Source organism: Centruroides sculpturatus, unplaced genomic scaffold (assembly GCF_000671375.1).
Source record: "Centruroides sculpturatus isolate CEXI.00-Female unplaced genomic scaffold, Cexi_2.0 scaffold1763, whole genome shotgun sequence".
Taxonomy (NCBI): Eukaryota; Metazoa; Arthropoda; class Arachnida; order Scorpiones; family Buthidae; genus Centruroides; species Centruroides sculpturatus.
The window spans coordinates 105,450-128,813 of NW_019385896.1; the positions used below are offsets into that span (position 1 = coordinate 105,450).

The 23,364-nt window shown below is 31.4% G+C and overlaps 2 protein-coding genes and 1 pseudogene across 2 annotated transcripts in view; 1 reads left to right on the top strand and 2 right to left on the bottom strand.

The window, feature by feature from the left end:
- The window catches only part of LOC111612456 (dehydrodolichyl diphosphate synthase complex subunit nus1-like), a 39,202-nt gene extending 37,810 nt beyond the window's left edge, over positions 1 to 1,392 (bottom strand). Inside the window, exon 1 of the mRNA XM_023353671.1 lies at positions 1,058 to 1,392. Within this exon, the coding sequence (XP_023209439.1) occupies positions 1,058 to 1,337 (280 nt within the window). The 5' untranslated portion in view covers positions 1,338 to 1,392. The remainder of the gene's footprint in view (positions 1 to 1,057) is intronic.
- Positions 1,393 to 2,818: 1,426 nt separating this feature from the next.
- On the top strand, positions 2,819 to 4,392 carry LOC111612457. Its single transcript, XM_023353672.1, has 3 exons — positions 2,819 to 3,006; positions 3,085 to 3,282; positions 4,192 to 4,392. The coding sequence occupies exons 1-3, from the start codon at positions 2,914 to 2,916 to the stop codon at positions 4,390 to 4,392; spliced, it is 492 nt and encodes a 163-aa protein (XP_023209440.1). The 5' UTR covers positions 2,819 to 2,913.
- Positions 4,393 to 16,914: 12,522 nt separating this feature from the next.
- On the bottom strand, positions 16,915 to 18,150 carry LOC111612455 (annotated as a pseudogene).
- Positions 18,151 to 23,364: the final 5,214 nt, after the last annotated feature.

A 23,364-nucleotide genomic window follows, 5' to 3' on the forward strand; every position in this document is an offset into this window, starting at 1 on the left:
TATTTGTAAAATCTAAGTGACTCGTACAACATGTAATTCAGATAAAACGGAAAAATCAATGATCTTATAGGGGGGTCGACTGTAACTGTTCAACATCTTCAATTGTTTGCAATCTCTGTTTTGTTAGCACATTAGCCTCCTATTATTGTTTTCTTTTTTGTCACAATAGAACTTATCATAGATGACAACTTCCCATACATGTAGCCGATTTCAGCAATCTTAATGCCGCTCTGATATTTTTCAATGATTTCCTTCAACTCGATCACGTTCCTGGCCTTCTTCAAAGGACTGCTAGTTCTGAAAACTTTCTTTCATCCCATAATGGAGCTGAAAGGAAAGGAAAGCAATGGAATTGTTTGGCTAGACATGTGGGGTAATGCTCACACAACGCCACACCAAGCAGGAAAACATATGGGTTGCTGTTTGTTTTCGCAAACTTAGCAGCAAGGTCACATAGGTATGCCGACAAAAACAAATTTTTTGAGGAAAAAATTGACAAAAACCGAAACCGACAATAACCAAGGTATTACTGTGTTCATCATCATCATCTTTATTAACATACCAATTATATTAATTATACCTCTTGTTTAGTGAGTCAATAAAAAGTTGAATAATCCTTGAAGGAGTTGACAGTCACTAAATATTAAATACTGTATGTCAGTATAATTGGCCAGTCCCTAAATAATTACATATGCACCGGAATTTAAGTAAATAATAAAACAACTTTGTTTACAATTTGCTCACTTCAGCCAATTAGAATGAATACATATATAATGATTTTAATTTATATTTTTAACATTAATTATATCAAAAGTAACTTAAGAGTATCTGATTACTGATAAAAACTACAATCTTAACTGTTTTAACTTAAAATGCATACATGAAAGTTCTCAAATTTTATCATTTTTGAGATAATTAATCTCATTATTATAAATTCCTGAAATCAAAAATCTCATTACCTTATTTTCTTATAAGAAGAAATGTTACTTGCTATTTTATATAATTATGCAGAATAATATTTTATCAAGAACTTCTCAACCAAATTAAAATAACTTACCGTCAGGGTCATATATACTAAGATAAGGTATGTCAAATGTCAAACACCAAATAATAATTTTTGATAAATCATGATAAGAAATAGTTTCTTCAGTGACAACCACCCCAATGTGTGAAGGTAATTTTGTCAAAAACTTTTTACTGTATTTCGCTTTCACCTTACCTAATCCTAACTTTCTATTTAATAAGTTCTTAAACCTCAAATATATAATTCCAATTTTGATAAAAACAACACCAAAAAAGTGAGTTAAATGCAAAACAAATTTATAAAACAGATCCATGCTACAAACCGCATACCGGCTCGATACTCACAACCACGCGATCTGGCAAGTTATAGCTTCGCATTATTCATGACGTCAGGAAAAATTCAAAAATAATGAGATAGTAAATAGATTATATTTCTTGTTTTTCTTAACTATTTATAAAATATGTAAATTAATTAATCATTTTTATTAAAATAAAAATTGAAATCCGACTTAAATTTATTAAGTACAGTACTACATGCAACGATACTTTCTTAATATATTTATATTACTCTCGTAATTTCAAGCTGGGCTGTGGAGTCGGAGTCGTGGAGTTTTGGTGTTTTAGCTGGAGTCGGAGTCAGATGGTAAGGAAAAGTCGGAGTCGGAGTTGGAGTCGGTAGATTTTTATGCGACTCTACAGCCCTGGCAAGGCTGTGGAGTCGTAGTCGGAGTCGTGGAGTTTTGGTGTTTTAGCTGGAGTCAGAGTTGGTAGATTTTTATGCGACTCCACAGCCCTGATTTCACCATCCTTAAGTTCAGTTCAAGACTCAGTTATCATAATATATACCTTAATTATCCATATCTCTCCTGCACTTGCTGTTCGTTACACGCACAACTCGAGAACAAAGAAAGGAAATACTACCTTGCCACTCTTTGACACCTACTTCTTACCTCATCTTTTCGTCTCATTTGCCAAGCCAAAAATTTGCTCTTTGTCCTGTAGGCCTGCACAAGCGTTCTTCTAGATCTGGGTCCCTCTGATGTCATTGAGCCCTGAGAAGCTTGGATTCTATCTCAACCCTTCCAACCATGACAAGCCCATTTGATAGAGAACCATGTGGTCTTAAGACCACACTTCATTAAAATTAAATATTCAATATTAAAACAAAATTGTAATTATTATTAGAAGAGAATCATTGCTGAATATTGTGTAATATATGAATAATATAATTTTTAAATCATTAAGCTCGTAAATGATTTTATATTTCTGTTATCATCTTTTTTGTTACAAATATGAATTATTATTTCCAGTACATTTAACTTAATTTTGTTTAACAAAAATATTATTTGGACTTGATATCTTATTTAAAATAATAATAAAATTGTGAAATTCAAGAAACCAAAACCTATTTCTCAAAACAAATTTTTTAATAAAACATTTTAATTCTTTTAGAAGAAAGCTCTTTGAAATTTTAAAATTTTATAATGGTTGAGTGAATAAAATTTTATAGTTAAATATAAAATTTTATTCAGCCAAAGTTCTATATTTATTATCAGTTTTTCAGTTAGAAGATCCATATTTAGATACCAAGTTTGTTTTGGTTTCCTGAATTTATCATTTGTTTTATGAATTTAAGTTTGTTTAGTTTTAAATAATACATTACTAAGGAATATTTACTAAAATGTTTCTATTATTAATTAAATATGTTAATTGAATTTTATACAATAATTACTTTTTTAATGAAAAATAAATGTAAATACATATTAAAAATAATGTATTTTTGTTCAATAGGATATTCAAAATCGTGCCATTCATCTATTACATAAATTAGAGAAAGCTGCTATTGCTTCCAATCCATTATCTGAAAGTGTAAAAACAAAAGCTTATTGTATGCTTTCTGAATGCACAGAATTTTTTGCTCATCTTGAAAATAGAAATCTTTTATTATGTGTAGCACTCTCATTTTTTACTGTAGCACAACAGGTAAATAATATTTACTGTATATAATTTTTAATTTTTAAAATAAAATAAATTTTTAAGAAAATATTATTAATTATAAAGGCTATAAGAAAATTAGAAAAAGTTGAAAATCAATTAAGAATGCTATCTGGAGAATCTATGAATTCTTCCTTAGTTCGAAAATTTGCTCAAATTCAGCAAGAGATAGAAGATATTGTTAATCCAGCACTCCAGGAAGGGAGATCACTACTGGAAAAAGTTGATAGATATGATAAAGGCTCGCAAGGTGTCGTAAGAAAGGTAAATTTTGTACTGTATTTTATATATATAAATGATATTATATTAAAAATANTTTGGAGACATCATTAATAGAAATAATTTTTATGGCCGTTGAATAAGAAATGTTTTTTTTTGTTTTTTACAAGAAATGTATAAAATTACAGTACTGTATTAGACTTGCAGTATCTAATTTATGTACTGTACAGACGATAGTAACTCAACTTACCCGCCTAAACGCTCAGTAGCGTGTAAGTAGTTCGGCTGCTCGTTCACTATTGGTCCAGATTCAATCAATCTTGTCGCGACACGAGTCGGTGATGACGTTTTGCCGCATTTTACGAGTCTCTTTTAGCGCTTTTATACGAATACGGTCGCAATTTTTCCGCCGTTATATACGAATCTGTATTATATAAACCCGTTTTATAGGGGGGTCTACTGTAAATCATATATATTTTTTTTAAATATGAAATTTATGTCGTGAAAGTAACAATTTTATATGTGGCACGAAAGTATTATAACTCGACGGTCGAATGGCCTAGAGGTTAAGGTGGCGGCTTACCGTTCTCTTGGACCCTGGGTTGAATCCTGAATGGGTTGAAAAGTCCTCAGGAATTTTTGGGGGATGGCCCGAATATGTCGGGCCCTTCCTTCACTACTCTATTGTGGGCCTAGCCGTACCCATAATGTGTATTTCTAAAAAAGAGCCCTTCTTATGGGCACTTAGTGCCCATAGCGCGGAAAGATCAAAAAAAGTACCATAAATTAAATATTTCGTACTAAGCAGAATATTTTAGTAATACGAACACTATTGGTATATACAGTATATACGTATACCAATAGTGTTCGGTATATGTATGTACGCATCTGATAGATTTACTATTAAATATTCTTGTTTTGATAACTAATTTTTTCCTTCATTTTCAATCACAGAATGAAAATACTGTTGCATTAAGAAAGCCTTTATACCATATACTCATCGTGTATTCAATAAAGTCCACAATAGGAAGGCTAGGTGGTTGGTTTTCAAACACTTTCGCCCTTTGGGAACTAAGAGGACCTCTTTTAGCAAAATCATTACGAGTTCGGCCAGGCCAAAAATGGGGCGGCCAGGTAGTGAGGGACGGGGCCTGACATATCAGGATGGACTACCGCCTGAAAAATTTCTGGGTCTTTTTCGACTCGCCTGGATTTTATTCAGGGTTTTCTCAAAGCGGTAGCCTGCCTCCTTGACCGCTCGGCCATTTGGCCATCAAAGAGGCTAGGTGATGAAAGACGAATTTCGACATATCCGGAGCGGACTGCCCATGAAAATTCCCTATGGTTTCTTCGCCGGATAAGATTCTTGGTCCTCTAGAGCGGAAGACTGACGTCTTAACCACCAGGCATTTTAGCTATTTTGAGAAAATGGAAAGTATCAATATATTAAATTAAAAGTTATGTGAAGTTTAGAAAAAAAACGATTCGATAAGTAAGTTCAATATTGTTAAATAAGAATCTCATCATATCTTTCTGAACAATTAAGGTATAAAATAAAAATGGGAATGCGAAATGTACGAAGTAAATGATCACGTGTTCAATAGCTGTGCAAATAAAGTAATATCATTGTTTGAATATCATGCTTGAATATCACATTACCATGAAACTGGCAACAAGGATAAATAATTCGTTAATAAAAGTTTAATTCGATTACTCATCACCAGCACCACCAAAAGCTCACTTATCCGAAATACTTTCTTTTATCTTACAAGAAGTTTGCCAGGCTCATCAACGGGAACTAAGGTCCCGGTGATTGTGACCCCGACTTTTCCCTATTTGAGGAGTTGGGCTATCTTACGGATCCCTTACGGAATTAGTTATGAAGGCCGCCCTCATTGACAGAATTTCACAGTTTGTAGCTTATATTATAGTTTGTTTTAAATCTGATGTCAACGTATATATTTATTAAATTCGTTATACTTGTCAAATGTTTTTTAAATAAAAATCGTTTCGTAATATTCATAATGTTGTAGCTCTCTATCTTCAAATTTTTATGGAAACTTTTAACCTGTTAACAGTGGTCAATTAATGTGTAAGACAGTTATTATAAAAAACAAGTCTTCAAAGCCGCAAAATAAATGCAGACGACACTATGTAAGTTTTAATTATAAACTTTTACATATTTACTGTACGTTACAACTAGGGCTTCCGCTCGCTCGCTCGTCCACTTCGCTCGCACTTCGTTCACTTATTCAAAAGTCTCATGACGATTCATCGATTTCTAGTACTGCCGATAAGCAGTCCAACTCCTCAGCTCGCCGGAAACGTGGGGTTTCCCTCTCTTATTCTCAATATACACTATTCATAACAAAAATTCATGACGATTTTAAATTAAGTATTTTCTGTAGAGAGAATAATAAATTCGATGGAAAAATACTTTTCAATATTTCAGTCCGTTAAAATCTATGATGATAGTTGTACATTTAAAATATGGGTCAGAATTTACGAAAATGACGTTACTTACAACGTTGTATTCTCTCCAGTTCACAAAGTCTAATTCACAAAGTTCATCGCACTTGCAGCGTTTCTTTATGTAGCGCGAGTGTAGCGAAAATGACATCACAAGCAGCTATAGCTAAGCTACACGTTGCTGCATTATACGGCTGGTTGCTAAATTCAGCAGTGCTTCAGCGGCGCTGAAGCGGATGCTGCACGCATTCGAGTAGTAATTTTACAACACCAAATGCTACAGCGATTACGAAACAACATGGAGTCTGTTCAGTTATTGGCGTTTAATTACAGAACGATTCCGTAGCTGTAGTTCTGTTTTTACCACGAGATGTCGTTATTTCGTGACGTCAAGAAGCTGGACAAGCATAATTCTGACGGTGGTATATACCACAGTCAGAATTAATTTATTACGAACAAAATTTGCTAGTTCGTTTGTTGAACGTCAACTGTGTCTTTTGTTTATATTATAGCTTTAAAGGGTGATTATTATTCATTATCTTTATCAAAATATTTAAAATTATATAGAATATTATAAAAGTTATTCTACGGAATATGTAGACTTTCGTTCTTAAATTCCTTTAATCTCAAGATTTTCCTGCTGAATTTTCAATCTCTTACTCGAATTTTTTTTTTTGTATTATTTAATAAAATTATTCATTGCGTTTTAGAAATAATTTAAACGTTTTATATTAGAAAATTTGCAATACAGTATTTTATTTCACAATTAACGTTTATCTTTGAAATGTTCCACAAAACCAAACTCAATTTTCTGCATAGGCATCCTTATTTGGTTTTCACGAAATTTTAAACAACCTAACCCTAGCGAATACCAAGAGTTAAGTGTATCTTGTGTAATTTGAGTAAAGTCTTTTGAATTGGTAGTTTAAATCCATCAACAAATTATCATCGTCACTAAAATATTAGTGAACTTTTTGTAGCCTGATTTAACAGATCTGCAATGATTCATTTGAACGTTAGCTAAGAAAAAATGCCACAGTATTCATAAGAAAGATGTTTTCTTTATGAAAAAGATTTATTGAAAATTATACATTTGCAACATTTTCATATGCACAATCTGTTATTGAATGTTTTCCTTTTGTAAGTACAGTACATTTCTGAACTGAGCGTAGTCATGATCCCATGTGCCAGAGCCGCACGAGTAGAATTTATAAATTCCATGAATTTTTAGACAGTACGACACAATTAACTTTAGTTGGTTCTCAACTTATCTGTGACTTTCCATTCGTAGAAATCTGTCAAATACAGTACATAATATTTTTAATTACAGTACTACTGAATGAGCTGTTAATATTCATGAAAACAATTATTTTAAGATATATTAATTAAATACAGCATTTTTAAATTTCAGAACAGAATTTACTTACCCTTCATAGTTTTGAATTCCAGCTTCTCAATTTCACAGGCAAATTTATGTACTATACAGGTACAGTACTTTCTCCAGATGTTCACGTAATTGAAGGAAAGTAGAAAATCCTTCAGAACATGAAGTCTTCCGACAGAATATAGACTTTTCCTCCACCAGGATTTGCTTATGTTCTAAACCTACATGCTTGTTAGTAAGATTTCCTATTGAGGAGAAATGCTTATCGCAATAACAACAAGTATTTTCTAATATATCCAACGCAATATTTTCCATAACGATTTCTTAGCAACGTAGCGGGAAAACTTCAAAACCAATTATCGATGATAAAGTATGGTTTTAAAGCTAAAATATCGACAAAAAATCCCAAGCACACAGTACAGTACGAGGTATACGCTAACTGAACGTCATGACACTAGCGGCATCTCGTGGTAAAAACTAGAACTACGGCTACGGAATCGTTCTCATCTCATCGACGATAGTGGAGTGTTATTGCTCTTCTCTTATCACTCCGGAAGGAACAGGATGGTTGGTCGCACAGCGACCGAAGAAGTGGGTCTTATCGAAGACGACCAATCCGAGGAAGATAGGAGAGAGGTCACAAAGCAACCAAATCTGGCCTTATACGAGACGACCCCCGCGAGAAAGGGAGACAGAATGCCTTCCGGGAGGACTTGGAGGGGTCGGTCTTATAGAAGACGACCAATCCGACCCCCGCGAGAAAGGGAGACAGAATGCCTTCCGGGAGGACTTGGAGGGGAAGCTGGCCCCTATTCAGGCGTCATTGGCAAGGAGGAAAACCCGGAAAAACTCCTGCTGCCAGCTCGTCCGAGTGAGGCGCGAACCCCCGATCGAACTCCGGTGTTTAGGGTCTGGTCACCGCTATCAATCGTTCTGTAATTAGACGCCAGTCTAAAACATGCAAAAATTTAACAAAAATAATATTAAAGTAGCCAAGATAGCCAAATATTGTAGCGCCACATCACTAGCGAACATTTGAAATTTGCCGACTAGAACGGTCGGTTAACGATGTGACGGTTGATCGGGAGTCGGATAATTGATGCTCTACTGTAATATGTTGTTTCTATAAAACATCTAAACACAGTTTATATGTAAACTAATATATTAATTTTCAAGGATATTATTGTTTAATTAACATTATAGCGAGACATTAACATAATCTCCAGTAAATTCTAATTCAGTTTTCCGTCTTACATTTAATATAAAGTAGACCCCCTATAAAACGGATTCATACAGTACGGATTCCTATATGACGGCGAAAAAATTGCGACAGATTCGTACAAACACGCTAAAAACCCTCCTATATATAATTCGATAAAACGTCATCGCCCACTCGTGTCGCGACAGGATTGGTCGAATCTAGATCAATAGCGGATATTGTACAAACCGTTGAGTTTAAACGAGCAGCAGACCTACTAAGATCCATTTATTATTTAACCTCCATATAAATTATATTTATAATAATAATGTCTGCAAAGTTCAGCGAATTTTTCGCAAAAAAATAATTTATCAGGAAGCACGCGAGCGCCATTCGATGCGCCTCTCCACGACGAAAACAAGCTTAAGCAATGGCGTCGTCGAACAGGGCACACTCAGTAAGTAATCCTACAATTTTTTGTTTATAGCATAGTTTATATGGATTATTCCCAAAAAATTATATATGATTTGGAAATGTTGAGTCGAATTAGTCTAGAATCGATTAATTTTATGGAAGTGTGAGAATACGAACGATGTTTTTATTTTCACACTAACTGCGTAGTTAGTGAGGGTGACTTTCGTCGGCCGAAGGTCATCGACGAGGGACCACGATGTCACGTGACCCCCATACGTCCGAGCGACCGGACGCTAAAAATGACCAAATAAGGAGTTTTTCTACGGCGCGGGAGACTGTCATAAATCAGGGAGAGATGTCAAAAGACATCAACAAATTCCCAGATTTTTCCCATGTTGATCGGGTATATAAAGGGGTCAAATTTTCTACTCGGGGCTGAGCCAGGGCGCTTAAGCCGAAGAAACCCCTCTGCAAACCTCAAGAGCGATCGTCGGGGAAGAAACATCGACGCACGATCTTCCAGATCTCTCAGGATCTACGAAGCTCATAATCGCCGCTCCATGCAAACATTAGGAGCGACGGAGCATACACCGTAACCGGACATAGCCGCACGGCCCTTCAAATGACATCGCTCCACATAGTCTTCAAAGGAAAACTCGGATTAGAAGACGACGATCACAGAGTGTTTTATCAACGCCCTATAATTGAAGAACGTTGCCTTCGAGGTAAATCCTTGCCATTATAATTTATCTCTCTCTAACGTGAGCTCTCTGATTTTAGCGTTAGGTTAGAATAGATTTTAGAATACCTATTTATATCTTGGTACGCGAGTGTTATTTTTAATATCTTTGTGTAAATTTTCTTAGTTGTTATTAAATGTGTTCGTTAATTTGAACCCGTGTAGTCTTTTGGACACCTGATTACGACTTCCGACTCCTCCCCACTCATATTTTTAGCCCTCCTATTGCCATCCGACAACCGAGAGCGGGTCTTTCCGATCCGTGCAGATTAAGTGGTCATTAGGGTTCAACCCAGTGGCCCCCTGCTACTCACAGAAGAAAATCTTTCAAACAGCCGTAGTCGGTAAACTGCACAAGTGCCGGGCTGTGATTGGCTCATGTATTTAAGGACTCGTAGAAAATGGATTCATAAAAACAGGAACGTATCTACCGTGTTATAGGGGGGTCGACTGTACATAATTCATAAATAAAGATATACGATATATAATTATTCTCTTACTATCCATAATATAATATTAATTGTACTATTTATAATATAGCAAATAATTATATTTGATATTTTATCACAAATATAATTATACATTTTTGGTGGGCAGGAGCATAGACAAGTGCTGTCATATAAAAATACCATTTTGGAAAAAAGGGCCACAAATACACAACTTGAATAATACAAAAAATTATACATAGAGTATAAAGACGAATATAAAAATAATTACCTATCTAAAAAATGTAACAGAACACTAAAATTTAACCTATATAATTCTAAAAAGTATACAAAATACAGAATTAATCAATATACAAACATCGAAAATCTTATATATACCGGGCAACACATAAATTTCGAGTGCCGGAGCGCTGTAATGCGGTCCGGGGGGACAGCGGTGGGTCAAAACTAGGGTTTCTCAAACGGGATTCCGGATCCCGGGATCCCGGTTGTTTTTTTAACCCGGGAAATATCCCGGGAAATTTTTCTTATCCTGGGAAATCCATAGTTATAATTCTAGAATTTATTTTTAAGATTAAAGGGTTTTTTTCATTTGAAAATGGATCACTACGAAACATGACGAAACGATTTGGAAGCGAGGAAAATGTTACAGGTGAGTGAAGGGATGAATTGATCTTCTTTTATATAATTGCGAAAAAGAAAACGTTTAGGAAAGAATTAAACTATAGTTGATATTACATTCTATTTCAAATAAGAATTTTCAAGTACGGTAGACTCCCCTATAACACGGTAGATACGTTCTGTGTTTTATGAAATTTATATGCAGTTTACGTGACTACGGCTTTTTGAAAGGTTTTCTTCCATAAAATTAATCGATTCTAGACTAATTCGACTCAACATTTCCAAATCACGTATAATTTTTTGGGAATAATCCATATAAACTATGCTATAAACAAAAAATCGTAGGGTTACTTACTGAGTGTGCCCCGTTCGATGACGCCATTGCTTAAGCTTGTTTTCGTCGTGGAGAGGCGCATCGAACGGCGGGCGCGTGTTTTCTGATAAATTGTTTTTCTGCGAAAAATTCGCTGACGTTTGGAGACATTATTAATATAAATATAATTTATATGGACGTTAAATAATAAATGGTTTTTAGTAGGTTCACTGCTCGTTTAAACTCAACGGTTTGTTCAATATCCGCTATTGGTCTAGATTCGACCAATCCTGTCGCGACACGAGTGGGCAGTGACGTTTTACCGAATTATAGGAGTTTTTTAGCGTGTTTATACGAATACGATTGCAATTTTTTTGTCGTTATAATATACGAATCCGTATTATATGAACCCGTTTTATAGGGGTCTACTATACTTTAAGAACGTGTAGATGGAATGCAGGCATGGACTGAAAACATAGACACTTTTTTGGTAGAACTTGAATTTAGGTTCTCTGTTTTTGAAACTGATAAAGAAAAGGTTACATTAAAAACGATAAATTAAGCACGGAAATAAATGCAATATGAAATAATTTGTATGAAAAGTTTATTTATATGTAATAATAAAAATACACATATACACACAGTCTTGCGGTTTTGTTAATCGTGTTTTTTCTGTTTGTGGGGGTTAAAGAATCTGTCTAACGTCTCTTCTTCAGGATTTTTCAGAAGTAATTAATATAATTGTAATTGTAGAGATCCCTAAGCCTATTAACCTCAACCTGGTTTTGATGTCATTTTAAGACCGTTGTTCTGACATCCTCTTACTTCAAAAGACGTTTAATAGCAGATATCGGCATTAATCCTCTTCTTCAGAAGAAAACATATGTCACCGAGTTTCTTGGCGTTCTTCTGTCGTCAGATCAGTTTCAAGTTCCATTATGAGCTCTTCAATGTTCTTTATTTCTCAGATGTGATTTTTGTTACTCCTTTAATTGCTTGAGTCTTCTTGATAACACAGTATCTTTCTTAGATAAGATTGAACTGCGGCTTACTGTAGACCTATTCAAGCCATACTGTCCACCAACATCAGACATCTTATGCCCACTCTCTACCTTTGCTATTATACTCTCACCATTCAAAAATAAAAACCGACGCAAAACTTAACGAGTGCCCGCCCGACAGTCTCGCGAATACTATAAAAGAATTGTTTCTGCCAGAAAAATAAACAAGGGAGAGATTCAAAGTTCGTACGAATACTATCCGATCAGTATATACTTGGTTGAGCGCACTTATCCTCCAGTAGATTTAAAGCTCAAACATTCCCAAGTAGTAAGATGGAAAAGAAAGATGTCTGTAACGTCCCCTATTCCGATTTTTTTAATTTTGTATTTTTAATTGGATATTTTTTGTGTTTTTTAAAAGACTTTTAATTTTAACGGCCAAGTAGCCTACAAAAAAGGTCGGTCGTCAAAAAAGTTTGTAAAATTATTTCATTCAATAATTTCATATGTATTACTGTATGCCGCTACTCTATGGGCAATTACTTATTATGATAAAATGAAATTCTTCTTGTTTTATATTTTCGAAAAATTTTCATGTTATATAATAAAATTCCTGTGTACATGTTGCGTTTGGAGTTTGAAGTTTCTAGAATATAAGAATTTATAATAAATGTAATAATTATATTTTGGATTCGTTTCTTAAAATTAGACGATAAAAGTTACGTTAAATTAGAGTATAATAAACTTCATAACGTGTGTTGAATAACAGACAATGACACATAATTGAACGTTGGTGTTTCAAAATCTGTTAGGTCGACTTGGTTTTTCTTTTCTATGGTTATCTCAATATCTTCATCTGATCGAATGTTATCAGCCGTTAATTATAAGATTGTCTGTGAACAAAGCATACAAGAAGATTGGTCTTTATTAGAAAAGAAAAAGCACTTTCATTTATATTCTAGCATTAAAATGACGTTTATGTGTAAAGATTATTTGCTCATGGATATAAATTATGTTAACGATTAATTCTTTATTTAAGATGCGGCCCAAACTATATCTTAACACTAATTATAAATCTTGAAAAAATATGTAGTAATTGTACCATGCACGTATATGATACTTGGAAACACAAGCGATTATACACAGGAGCCATATGTCAAATACACACCTTAGACAACCATAGAAAATAAACACATATAAAATATACTATGATTGAGGTTTAAAATAATCATAAATAAAACAATCCTGCATAGGTGTCATACCAAATATCAAAGGACCAAAAATATTAGAGCTTCACAACAACACACACATCACGCTACAGAAAGCTGCCATACTAAACAAATGCCATATAATCAGAAATTCTTAAACACAGATGCATACACGAACAGCACATAAACAAAGCAACCATTTTCCTGTAGCTTTGACGTTGAGCTGGCATGGTGCTAGGCACTGGTTAATTTGAGCGTAATACATTTCACCAACAACAATAACTGTAACTATTACTTTACTTATTCAGGTTCTTTAAGCCATTTTCCCTAAATCTAATCGAATATGAAATCGTATATAAATCATATTCATTGATTAATTAACTTATTATTTCTTACTGATTGAGCTTACAAACCCGCCGGGACACTGGAATATAACCGTCAAACCAGAGCTGTTCCGGTCAAATCGAGATGTATGTTCAACTTAGACATAAACTACAAAGTGTGTTGACTAAATAATGTTTTAGAATATACTTTTACGTGTTCTGTAACAAATACACGAGTAATTTAAAACACGACAATTTCTCGCGAATTGATACTATAGGAAGAGGTAGTGAAAATTAAAAAAGTTGTATAAACAGATCTTAGGACAAGTGAAGACAGCTATATCAAACTACTTTGGATTATTTTATTGTAAAAAAAAGTGATGATTAGAAAAATCGAATATGTATTATTGTGACATCGTCGTAATGTCTGGCTGCAATTTTTAATCATCTTTTACTTTTAAAATCACGTGACTTCCGGCCCACCGGAAGATTGTATATACAGTGGAACCTCGATATACGACCTTAATCCGTTCCTGGTGTTTGGACTTATACCGAATAGGACGTATACCAAACCAACCTTTTCCATAAGAAGTAATGTAAAAATGATTAATCCGTTCTCATGTAAAAAAGTGGCTGGCTTTAAACACCTCTCTTTCCTCGCTAGTTTCTGCTTGATTTTTCATGAGATCAGCATGTATCCTTTTAACTTTCTCGCAAATAATTTCTTCCGATACGCTGTCGCCGGCACACTGTTTTTCAGTTATCCAAAGCAAAAGCAATTTCTCGACATGATCTAATATCTTCGATCTCTGTTTAGAAATTCATTTAACCCCTTTCGCAACGTTAGCAGATTTAATAATGTTTTTATTTTTCACGATTGTCGATATCGTCATTCTCGGAATACGGAATGCAACAGTTAAATCTCGTTAAATCTCGAACACGCGTGCCACCTTCATATTTCTCAACAATCTCTTTTTTCAGTTCCGTTGTGATTCTAGTCATTTTTTTTTTATTTTTCTGTAGCCCTTTTGCAATTCATGATTAATAAAAATAATAAAATGTTACTTACAAATTAAAATCAGAAGAAATTTAACAAAGTTATAAAACGTAGCACCGCAAACGTCTAGTCTTGTGTAGTACACCGATAGTGCTACTTGTTCATAGATGGCGCGTATAATTGAATTAAGTCGTATACCGAACAAAAGTCGTATACCGAGCAAAATTTGTTTCGTCCAAACAGGACGTATACCGAATTGGACGTATTCTAAAGCAGACGTATACCGAGGTTCCACTGTACATGTAGTTACTCGGGGCCTTTCCGTATCTGCAAAGCTTTTCCATTTCAATTTTCATCTATCCAACTCCATTCTCCAGATTAACGAAGAACAGACGAACGACAGTGGTAATTTATACTTCTGTAATATGAAAATTACAGGCCAATATCTGTTTTAAATCGTTAAATATTTTAAATAAAAGCTTCATAAGACTTTGTATTATTGTTTGAACAAGCATATCACTACAGTAACACATATAGTTTAACAAATAGAACTTAAAACAAATATTTAAAAATTAAAAGCACATATGAAAATAGAATCTCTCTTCCTTTTAACACGGAAATTCGACTAATGCGCTCTTAAGTGGAATATACTGTACTATTCTCTGCGTTAAAAGGGAGATACCTGTAATTATAATTATCATTAAATTATATTAACAGGATAGCAACCAATTATTAAAATATTAAGAAACTGTTGAAATATTATAAAAATTATTAATAATCCGAGAAGAGAAATAATGAAATTTTAAAAATTAGATAATTTATTTCTCTGTCTTTAAATTATATTCTAGGATCTTGCTACTAAAATCATATTTTGAACTTCATCAAATTCTAATATTATTTATTAACACAATTTATAGTAATATACCTAATAAATTTGATTTTATTTAATTTTATGAAAATATATTACCTAAATGAAATTATAAACAAAAAAGTTCAACCTTTTAAAAAAACCTTATATTGCATTTTTTATCGTGGAAAATTTATTACAACACTTTTGTATGTAGCATCAAAATTCATATTTTATGTTAATTATTCATATTTGAAGCTAAAACTGAAGTAAATTAACTAAAATAAGTTAAAATTAATTGTGGCGTAAATTATTTTACCAAAAAGTTTTTATTATTACATTCTAAAAACAGTTCAGGTTATAATCCTTTCAAATTACTGTATTTTAACAATAAATAAAAATATTTTATTTTGAACGAATTTTGCGTTATGCATAATTTATTTTTCTTAAATTTTATAGAAATATTTTATTGGCAAATTTTATTTTATGCCATTAAATGATAGAATAAGACAAATTTCATCTAAAAAAATAATAATAAAAAGTAATAATAATAATAATAAAAATAAATTCCACGTTGAAATTCATAGAGGATAAATATCGAAGAAAACTAATAATTTATTTTGTAAAAATAACATAATATTAATGTTTGTAAAGTTTTAACGTTAACTGATATTTTATTTTTCTTATTTTCCTAATAGTTTAATTATTAAAAATATTAAAAAATATTCAAATGACTATTTTTATGTTTAAAAAAATATCTTTAAATACTTCAAAAATTGCAAAAATTGTAAAGAATAAAACTTCGTGCCTGTTAAAACGTCGAGAGGAAAAGTTTTAATTAACCGGAAAAATTTTAAAAGTCTTCCTTTTTAGAAAATCATACGGANATTACATATCCTCCAATTTTAGCAGCTGTTTCCATAATGATCTTGGTAATCTGTCTGTTGGTTTCTGATATGTCAGTTTCCTCTTCAGTTAAATTTTCCATGACGTTATTAATTAATAGTTTTTTCTCTTGCTAGTGTTAATATATATATATATATATATATATATGTGTGTTAATACGGGAATTATTCATAATGCCCGTATTAACCACTTAGTCCATAACATATATAAGTATATATTGAATAATATATTGAAAATCTTATTTATAATTAATGCGCGTTAACGAGGAATATATCAAATCTAGACTTTAAATTAAAATGCATAAACGTCATGTTTACTGTTAATAGATATTAATAATTAATATAAATATAATTTGATAATAATATTTTTATTAATAAGTTAAAAAACAAGAAATTTATTAAAAGAAAAATATATTTATTAAAATTTAGATAAAGTACAAAATTTTAAAAATTACAAAAAATAGTATTTAAAAAGAAAAAAAATTAAATTTTATCAATTTTTGTACATTTGAATCACAAATATGTGTTTATTAGGCTAATAGAAAATTCTTCAAAATTTTGAACATTAAAATTATGCTGATATTTAACAATTGGATTGAGCAATAGTTAATTGTCATTACAATACATTTGTATTTTGTATTTAAGATTTCATCGAATAATACAAATGCAATATGTTTTTGCATATTCAATGTATTATATTCATAAAATTTAATTTTATGAATATAATAATCATAAAGAGATTATTATAAAACAGTTACTTTGGGTAATATTAACATTATATAAATATTTCTTAAAACTTTAATACATGATTATTTATGAAATATCTTATACATATTTTATTTATCCCTTTAATACATTTGAGTTTTATCCAGTTGGGTTATAATTTTATAACAAACTAGATGATTAAGTACTAAAAACAGGATGTAAATTAGCAAAATTTATGTTTATTTATTGATAAAAATTACCAACACCAATGATATTGTCTGCCATAGCTTATTTTTTCACGTAAAATACGATCATAACAGTTTTTAGATTGAAGTACAATAATTCAATGTGGTTGACAATTTGAATTATTAATTCTTACTTTAGTTTCCGTCAACGAAAATGCTGAATAAAATGAAAACAGTAATGATCACTTTCAATCATACGCTTCAAATCATTTCGATTTCCTCAGTTTTTCTGCTTTAGGAGTAACATATAAATTATAAAACAAATGGCAGAACATAATAACATATGTGAAGTATAACAGAAACGCGAAACAGAGAGATCTCGATGTCTGTTCACAATATTCGCCTTTTTGATAATTATAAAATGCTAAAATTGTTACAAAACATCCGGCAAACATTTGCAGGATCTGACTGATAGTAATACACATGGCAATGTATCTTGGTACGGAAACTTTCATTGCTTTCATTGCATAATAAGTATACATAAAACTATGTACAAAATAATTCATGGTGCAAAACCAATAACCCGTCGATATTTCATGAGCAACGTTGTACCAAGTAAATATTAATGTAGCAACATGATGATACCAGTGAAGGAATATCAATTTCTGTTTTCTTAATACGATAAAAAGAGTATCTCCGAATTCGAATACTTTTGACCACATAAATACGTAAAGCCAAAGTACAACAGGATGATTTTCTTTTGCAAAACTTATATTACATACAGAAAAATTGAATCCAAAATCTCTTAATACAATATATAAACCAGGTAACATTCTTACTGTTCCAAAAATACTAAATACAGCCAATAACAAATTCCATATAATTAGAGGACGTCGTAGATTAAAAGCCGGTCTGGACTTCATGTAATTCTGAAGTGAGAAGATAACCATCATGTATATAGCTGACCAATAAAAAGTTTGAGGCCAATTGTTTTTTATCCATATTAAATTTATCTGTTCGGTTATTGTCTTTTCTATGGGATATTGAGGATGAAGTCCTTTCTCGTTTCGAGCGAGAGAATAATTCATCGTCATTTTACCTGAAAATACAGTTTAAAAACTATATTAGTATTTAATTAAAAGTATTAAAATTCTTAAAATGTTAACTAAAATCGTTAATTGGCTTAACATCAAGCCTCTGAACATATCAAAACACCACAAAATTGTGTAAATTTGATGAGCTCAGGCTTTTTATATCCTGATTTCATCAGAGATGATAAATTTTCGTTAAGAAATAAAAGGAAACTCTTGTATGAAGGTTTTAAAACTTAACAAATTTTTAGATTTTCCTCAAGATTATTTTTAAAAACAATATTTTTTAAATCTATAAACTTAAAAAATCGATGTACGTACTGTATATCACACAAACACTTTATAATATTAATTTAATTCAGATAATGATAAAATTACTATTGATGATATAACTTATTTCTAAAAATTATAATGATTTTGAGTTTTTCTGTTAAGATTGGCGATATCAGTGCTTAGAATGCTTATTTTTGCTTATATAAATGAAGTCTTTTTTCTTATTTACAATTTAAAAGTAAATTTTATTATGTTATATATTATTATAATATAATATAAATTTATAACGTTTTAAAAATTTTTAATTTAAAATATAAATATTTGAAACTTTATATACATTACTAAATCACTGTATATATTATAACATTATCTTTTTCTTTTAGTTTGATAAAATTTACTAAAAAGAAACTGTAAAGAAGGCAAAATTTCCTTCATAATTAATTATTGTTTGACTAGATCTAATAGTAGACCTGTACTTTATGAATGGTATAACATTTCTATTATGAGTGTGTGATATATCCTTAATTTACAGGAGTCACATTGGGCATAAAGAAAATTTGAATGTATTTTCAATGTCTTGCTTACGACGGTTACTGACAAATTATTAAATCCAAGCATTGCGTGGAATACCTAATCATTTTATAGAATGTTTCATATTCTTTAGACAGAAAATATAACTTATAACAAAGAAGTTTATGATTTATGCCATTTTATTTTATATTTCCAAAAACTTAATATAAAATTAATAGGTTATAATATTTCACATTATAAGTAAAATAGCACTTTTATATTTTCTCTTCTATCATATAGCTACCAATAGCCAAATTGGTTCTATTACAAGTTAGCATTTTATTTATAAATATTTTTAAAATGTAGTAATTATTTAAGACAACAAAAGGATGTTTTTACTTGAGAAAATTAAGTTCAATAGAATATTCATATCAAAATATGTCGTATCAGATAATTTAGTTACTATATACTGCAGAGAGTGACAGTATGTGAACTAATTTTGTCCAATTTATTTGTAATAACAAGCAGCACTACAATAGCCCTGAGAATTACAAAAAAAAAACACTTTTTTCAGGTGAAAGCATTTTAGATTCTGACTATTTTTGTACATGTACAGTCGATCCCCCTATAACACGGGTTCCTATAGTTCGGATTCCTATATCACGGCGAAAAAATTGCGACAGTATTCGTACAAACATGCTAAAAAAACTCCTATAATTCGATAAAACGTCACTGCCGACTCGTGTCGCGACAGGATTGGTCGAATCTAGACCAATAGCGGATATTGTACAAACCGTTGAGTTTAAACGAGCAGCGGACCTACTAAAAACCATTCATTATTTAACGTCCATAAAAATTATATTTATATTAATGATGTCTCCAAAGTTCAGCGAATTTTTGCAGAAAAATAATTTATTAGGAAACACGCGCCCGCCGTTCGATGCGCCTCTCCACGACGAAAACAAGCTTAAGCAATGGCGTCGTCGAACAGTGCACACTCGGTAAGTAATCCTACAATTTTTTTGTTTATAGCATAGTTTATATGGATTATTCCCCCCAAAAATTATACGTGATTTGGAAATGTTGAGTCGAATTAATCTAGAATCGTTTAATTTTATGGAAGAAAACCTTTCAAACAGCCGTAGCCTAAACTGCACACGTGCCGGGCTGTGATTGGCTGGACTCGTAGAAAATGGATTCATAAAAACCGGAACGTATCTACCGTGTTATAGGGGGGTCGACTGTACTGTACTTTATACATCACACCTACTTTTACAACCATCGACACATCCTCTGATGCTAAGAAAGTTTTCTTGCACATCATGAACTGTGATATTTATCCTACTTTAAATATCGTGCTTTGTACCCGGTTAATAAAAATCATCACTTGTCACAGTTAAAATGTTTCGAGCTCTATCAATTTCGGGTACGGGAACACAAACAGTAGCATTTTTTCATCAGTGGCCGAATGGATAAAACCGGTTGAACACTAGTAGTTAGTTTCAGGTTTGTGCCTCGCCAACGGGCTGATCATGAGAAGGTTTCCTGCTTTTCTTCACGTTAGTAACACTGACATAAGAGCCAGATTTCCCGGAAGTATTTCTTCTTCAGCAGATCGCCATGTGTTGCGAGTTGCGTTGCCGTAGACCAGTGCTATTCAATCTATGGGTCGCGACCCCAAATGGGGTAGCGGAAAATTTCCTTGGGATCGCACTGTTAAAATGTTTGAATACCATTGCCGTAGACTTATTAAACCAAACTATGGACGGGTACTTGTCAGACAACATTTTTATTTTCTTTGTATTTAATTGCAGATTTATTTTTGATGAATGAAAGTATTGAAATATTCGGTTGATACAAAAATTCTACATTTAGTTATTTTGTTTTGTGTCGCTTAAAGTAATTAAGTAGTTTACTAAATTTATTAATTTAATTTAATTTTAAATAAACCAGCAACGAGTTGCTCAACTTTCCTGGCAACATTAAAAATTTTGGTGGCGCCATCTGTTATCATATTTTATTTAAAAACTTTTTATAGTTTTAACTATTATAAAATGGCAAAAAACTTAATTTTGAGGGTAGGGATGGGTTTCATAAAAAAATTGTAAATGCTAATAACTAGTAAAATCGACATTAAGTCCGACTCTACTGGAGATACACACGATTCTTTTTATCTCCCCACTCCTCGACCTTTAACCACCAAAATTTAAGAGCACCAATAACCCTAATAAACAAATATCCCTACAAAATTTCAGAAATTGTCAACAAAAAGCACAGGAGTTATTACGCTTCAAATAGATTGAACAAAATCGTGTCCTCACACACGCTCATTAACATCCATACATACAGAAGTTACCTCCAATTTATTTTGCATTGCTCGACGTTTTAAGGTGTCCTAAGTTCAAAAATTTTTAAATCTTGGAGGGGATCATTTTTTGACCGATCGACATACATCTGTTATACATAACAGCCGGGAAAGTAAAAATGTTAGATTAGTTCAAGTTCCAATTGTCATATAAACAGAATTGTCAATTTATTGAGTAAATATTAATACAATAAAATGATTGTTTACTTATATTTGCTCACATATTCCTTTATTAAGTTTTATTAAAAATTCATGTTTATAAATTCATATAATAAAACTGTTTACTTAAATTTCCTAAATTTAAATATTTCATCAATGTTTTTAATAATCGTGTTCAATTAAGGAAAAAATTAAACCAAAAATAAATTTAAAATTGAATTACGTAATGCCTGATATAAGGTTATTTGCGTAATAATTGGTATAATTATTATGAAACTTAGACTATAATCAGAAATTTACTGTATAATTCTGTTATTTCGTATATAAAGGTGAAAAATAATTTTAAAATGTTTAATACGTTATTTTTTTATTTACAAATTTAAAATCAATCGTAACATTGAAAACTATGATTCGAATTGTTAACAATGTTTGAAATTGATAATCAGTCTTAACATAGACTATAGAAATATTTCGGAAATATATTTTTAATGTAAATTTCCTCAAAGCACTTTCATTGAGTACAGTAGTTTTTAAATATTTTTGTAAACAAAAACAAACAAACAGATGCATGCCAAAGTATATGTTTATCATTGACGTTCGTAATATATGTTTATTGTAATTATAAATGTAATTAATAATAAAATAAATAATTATAATATAAAAGACAAAATTAATACTCGTGTAGAGTGTCTAAGGAAGTTCGAATTTTTTTATTAGTTGTTAAAATCGTAAGGAAAAAAATATCTAAAAACGCGCAATTATTTATTGTGAATTTGTCACAATACCGAGCTGCAATTTTTAATCATATTTTTAATTTAAAATACATATATTTGTTTACATATTTTATACATATATTTTATGTTCTCCACTTCAAATTAATAGTGTCTTGCCCCTGTACAGTATATCATACTTTTCCGTTAACAGTTAACAATACAGTCGTGCTGGTGATCCATCTTACTCCATTCGGAGAAAAATTTTAATTAAAATATATCGGAGCCTCGTGCCCCTAAGGTTTCCGTATCTCGTCTCGGATTTCATCTAACTCCTTCCTCGAGATTAAGGAATGGCAGTCAGAAGGACGACAGTGGGAATTTACAGGTCTACAATTTTTTCAAATTGCAGCCCAATAAATTGCATTACGAGATATATGAATGATCTTTTACATAGTTCTGAACATAATCTCACATTTTAATATTTATAATGTTCATTGGCACACAAGATAAAATATTTTCTTTTAAACTGAAAATTATTTTTTTTTGTCATTGCTAAAACCTTTGATGCAAGATTTTGCAATTTTTTTTCCAGTCACCGATTGTTGTTTAAAAAAATTAGGTTATATCAGGCCTACATATAAAGTTTTTATGTATATATAAACAAAATAAATAAATAATTAATGTTTGCACAATTAAGAGGGCCGTAGAAAGGCAGAGGTAGAGAGGCATGTACTGTATCTAGAGCGCCTTGATGATGGGGTGCCTAAATTCCAAAATTGTTATATGGGAGAACTAATAAATTCATAGAAAACTGTCACATACAGGTATAAAAAATTATATTATAAAATGTAATAGGCATTATATTAATAAAAAGTGTTTTTTCTTTTAATTATTATTTGTAACAGACTAATAAAAAAATATCCAAAAGGTGGCGTATTTAAGTTTCTCCCTGGTACTGAATATCCTAACCAAGGCCTGGCACTTCAAAAGCTATGTAAAACAGTATAACTTATACATATTAACTTAGTTATCTCATAACGTTCATGATTTTGTTATCTGATTTCACTTAAAATATGTTTAAATTAATAAAAGGTCAACAAAAATTAAGTTTTCTAAAATTTACATATTAAAAGAAAACAATCTCGATTAACAATACTTTTAGAAATTTTACGAATATTCGAAAACAAGTAGAATCATTTAGAAAAATATATATATATATATATATATATATATTTTTCTAAATGATNTTTATTATAGACAA

What these genes read in the sequence shown, in the direction of transcription:
- LOC111612457 (XM_023353672.1), top strand. Translation starts at nt 2,914, where the DNA reads ATGCTTTCTGAATGCACAGAATTTTTTGCTCATCTTGAAAATAGAAAT. An exon ending in TTTTTACTGTAGCACAACAG is followed by an intron (nt 3,007 to 3,084) that starts GTAAATAATATT and finishes TTAATTATAAAG; the next exon opens with GCTATAAGAAAATTAGAAAA. An exon ending in CGCAAGGTGTCGTAAGAAAG is followed by an intron (nt 3,283 to 4,191) that starts GTAAATTTTGTA and finishes TTTCAATCACAG; the next exon opens with AATGAAAATACTGTTGCATT.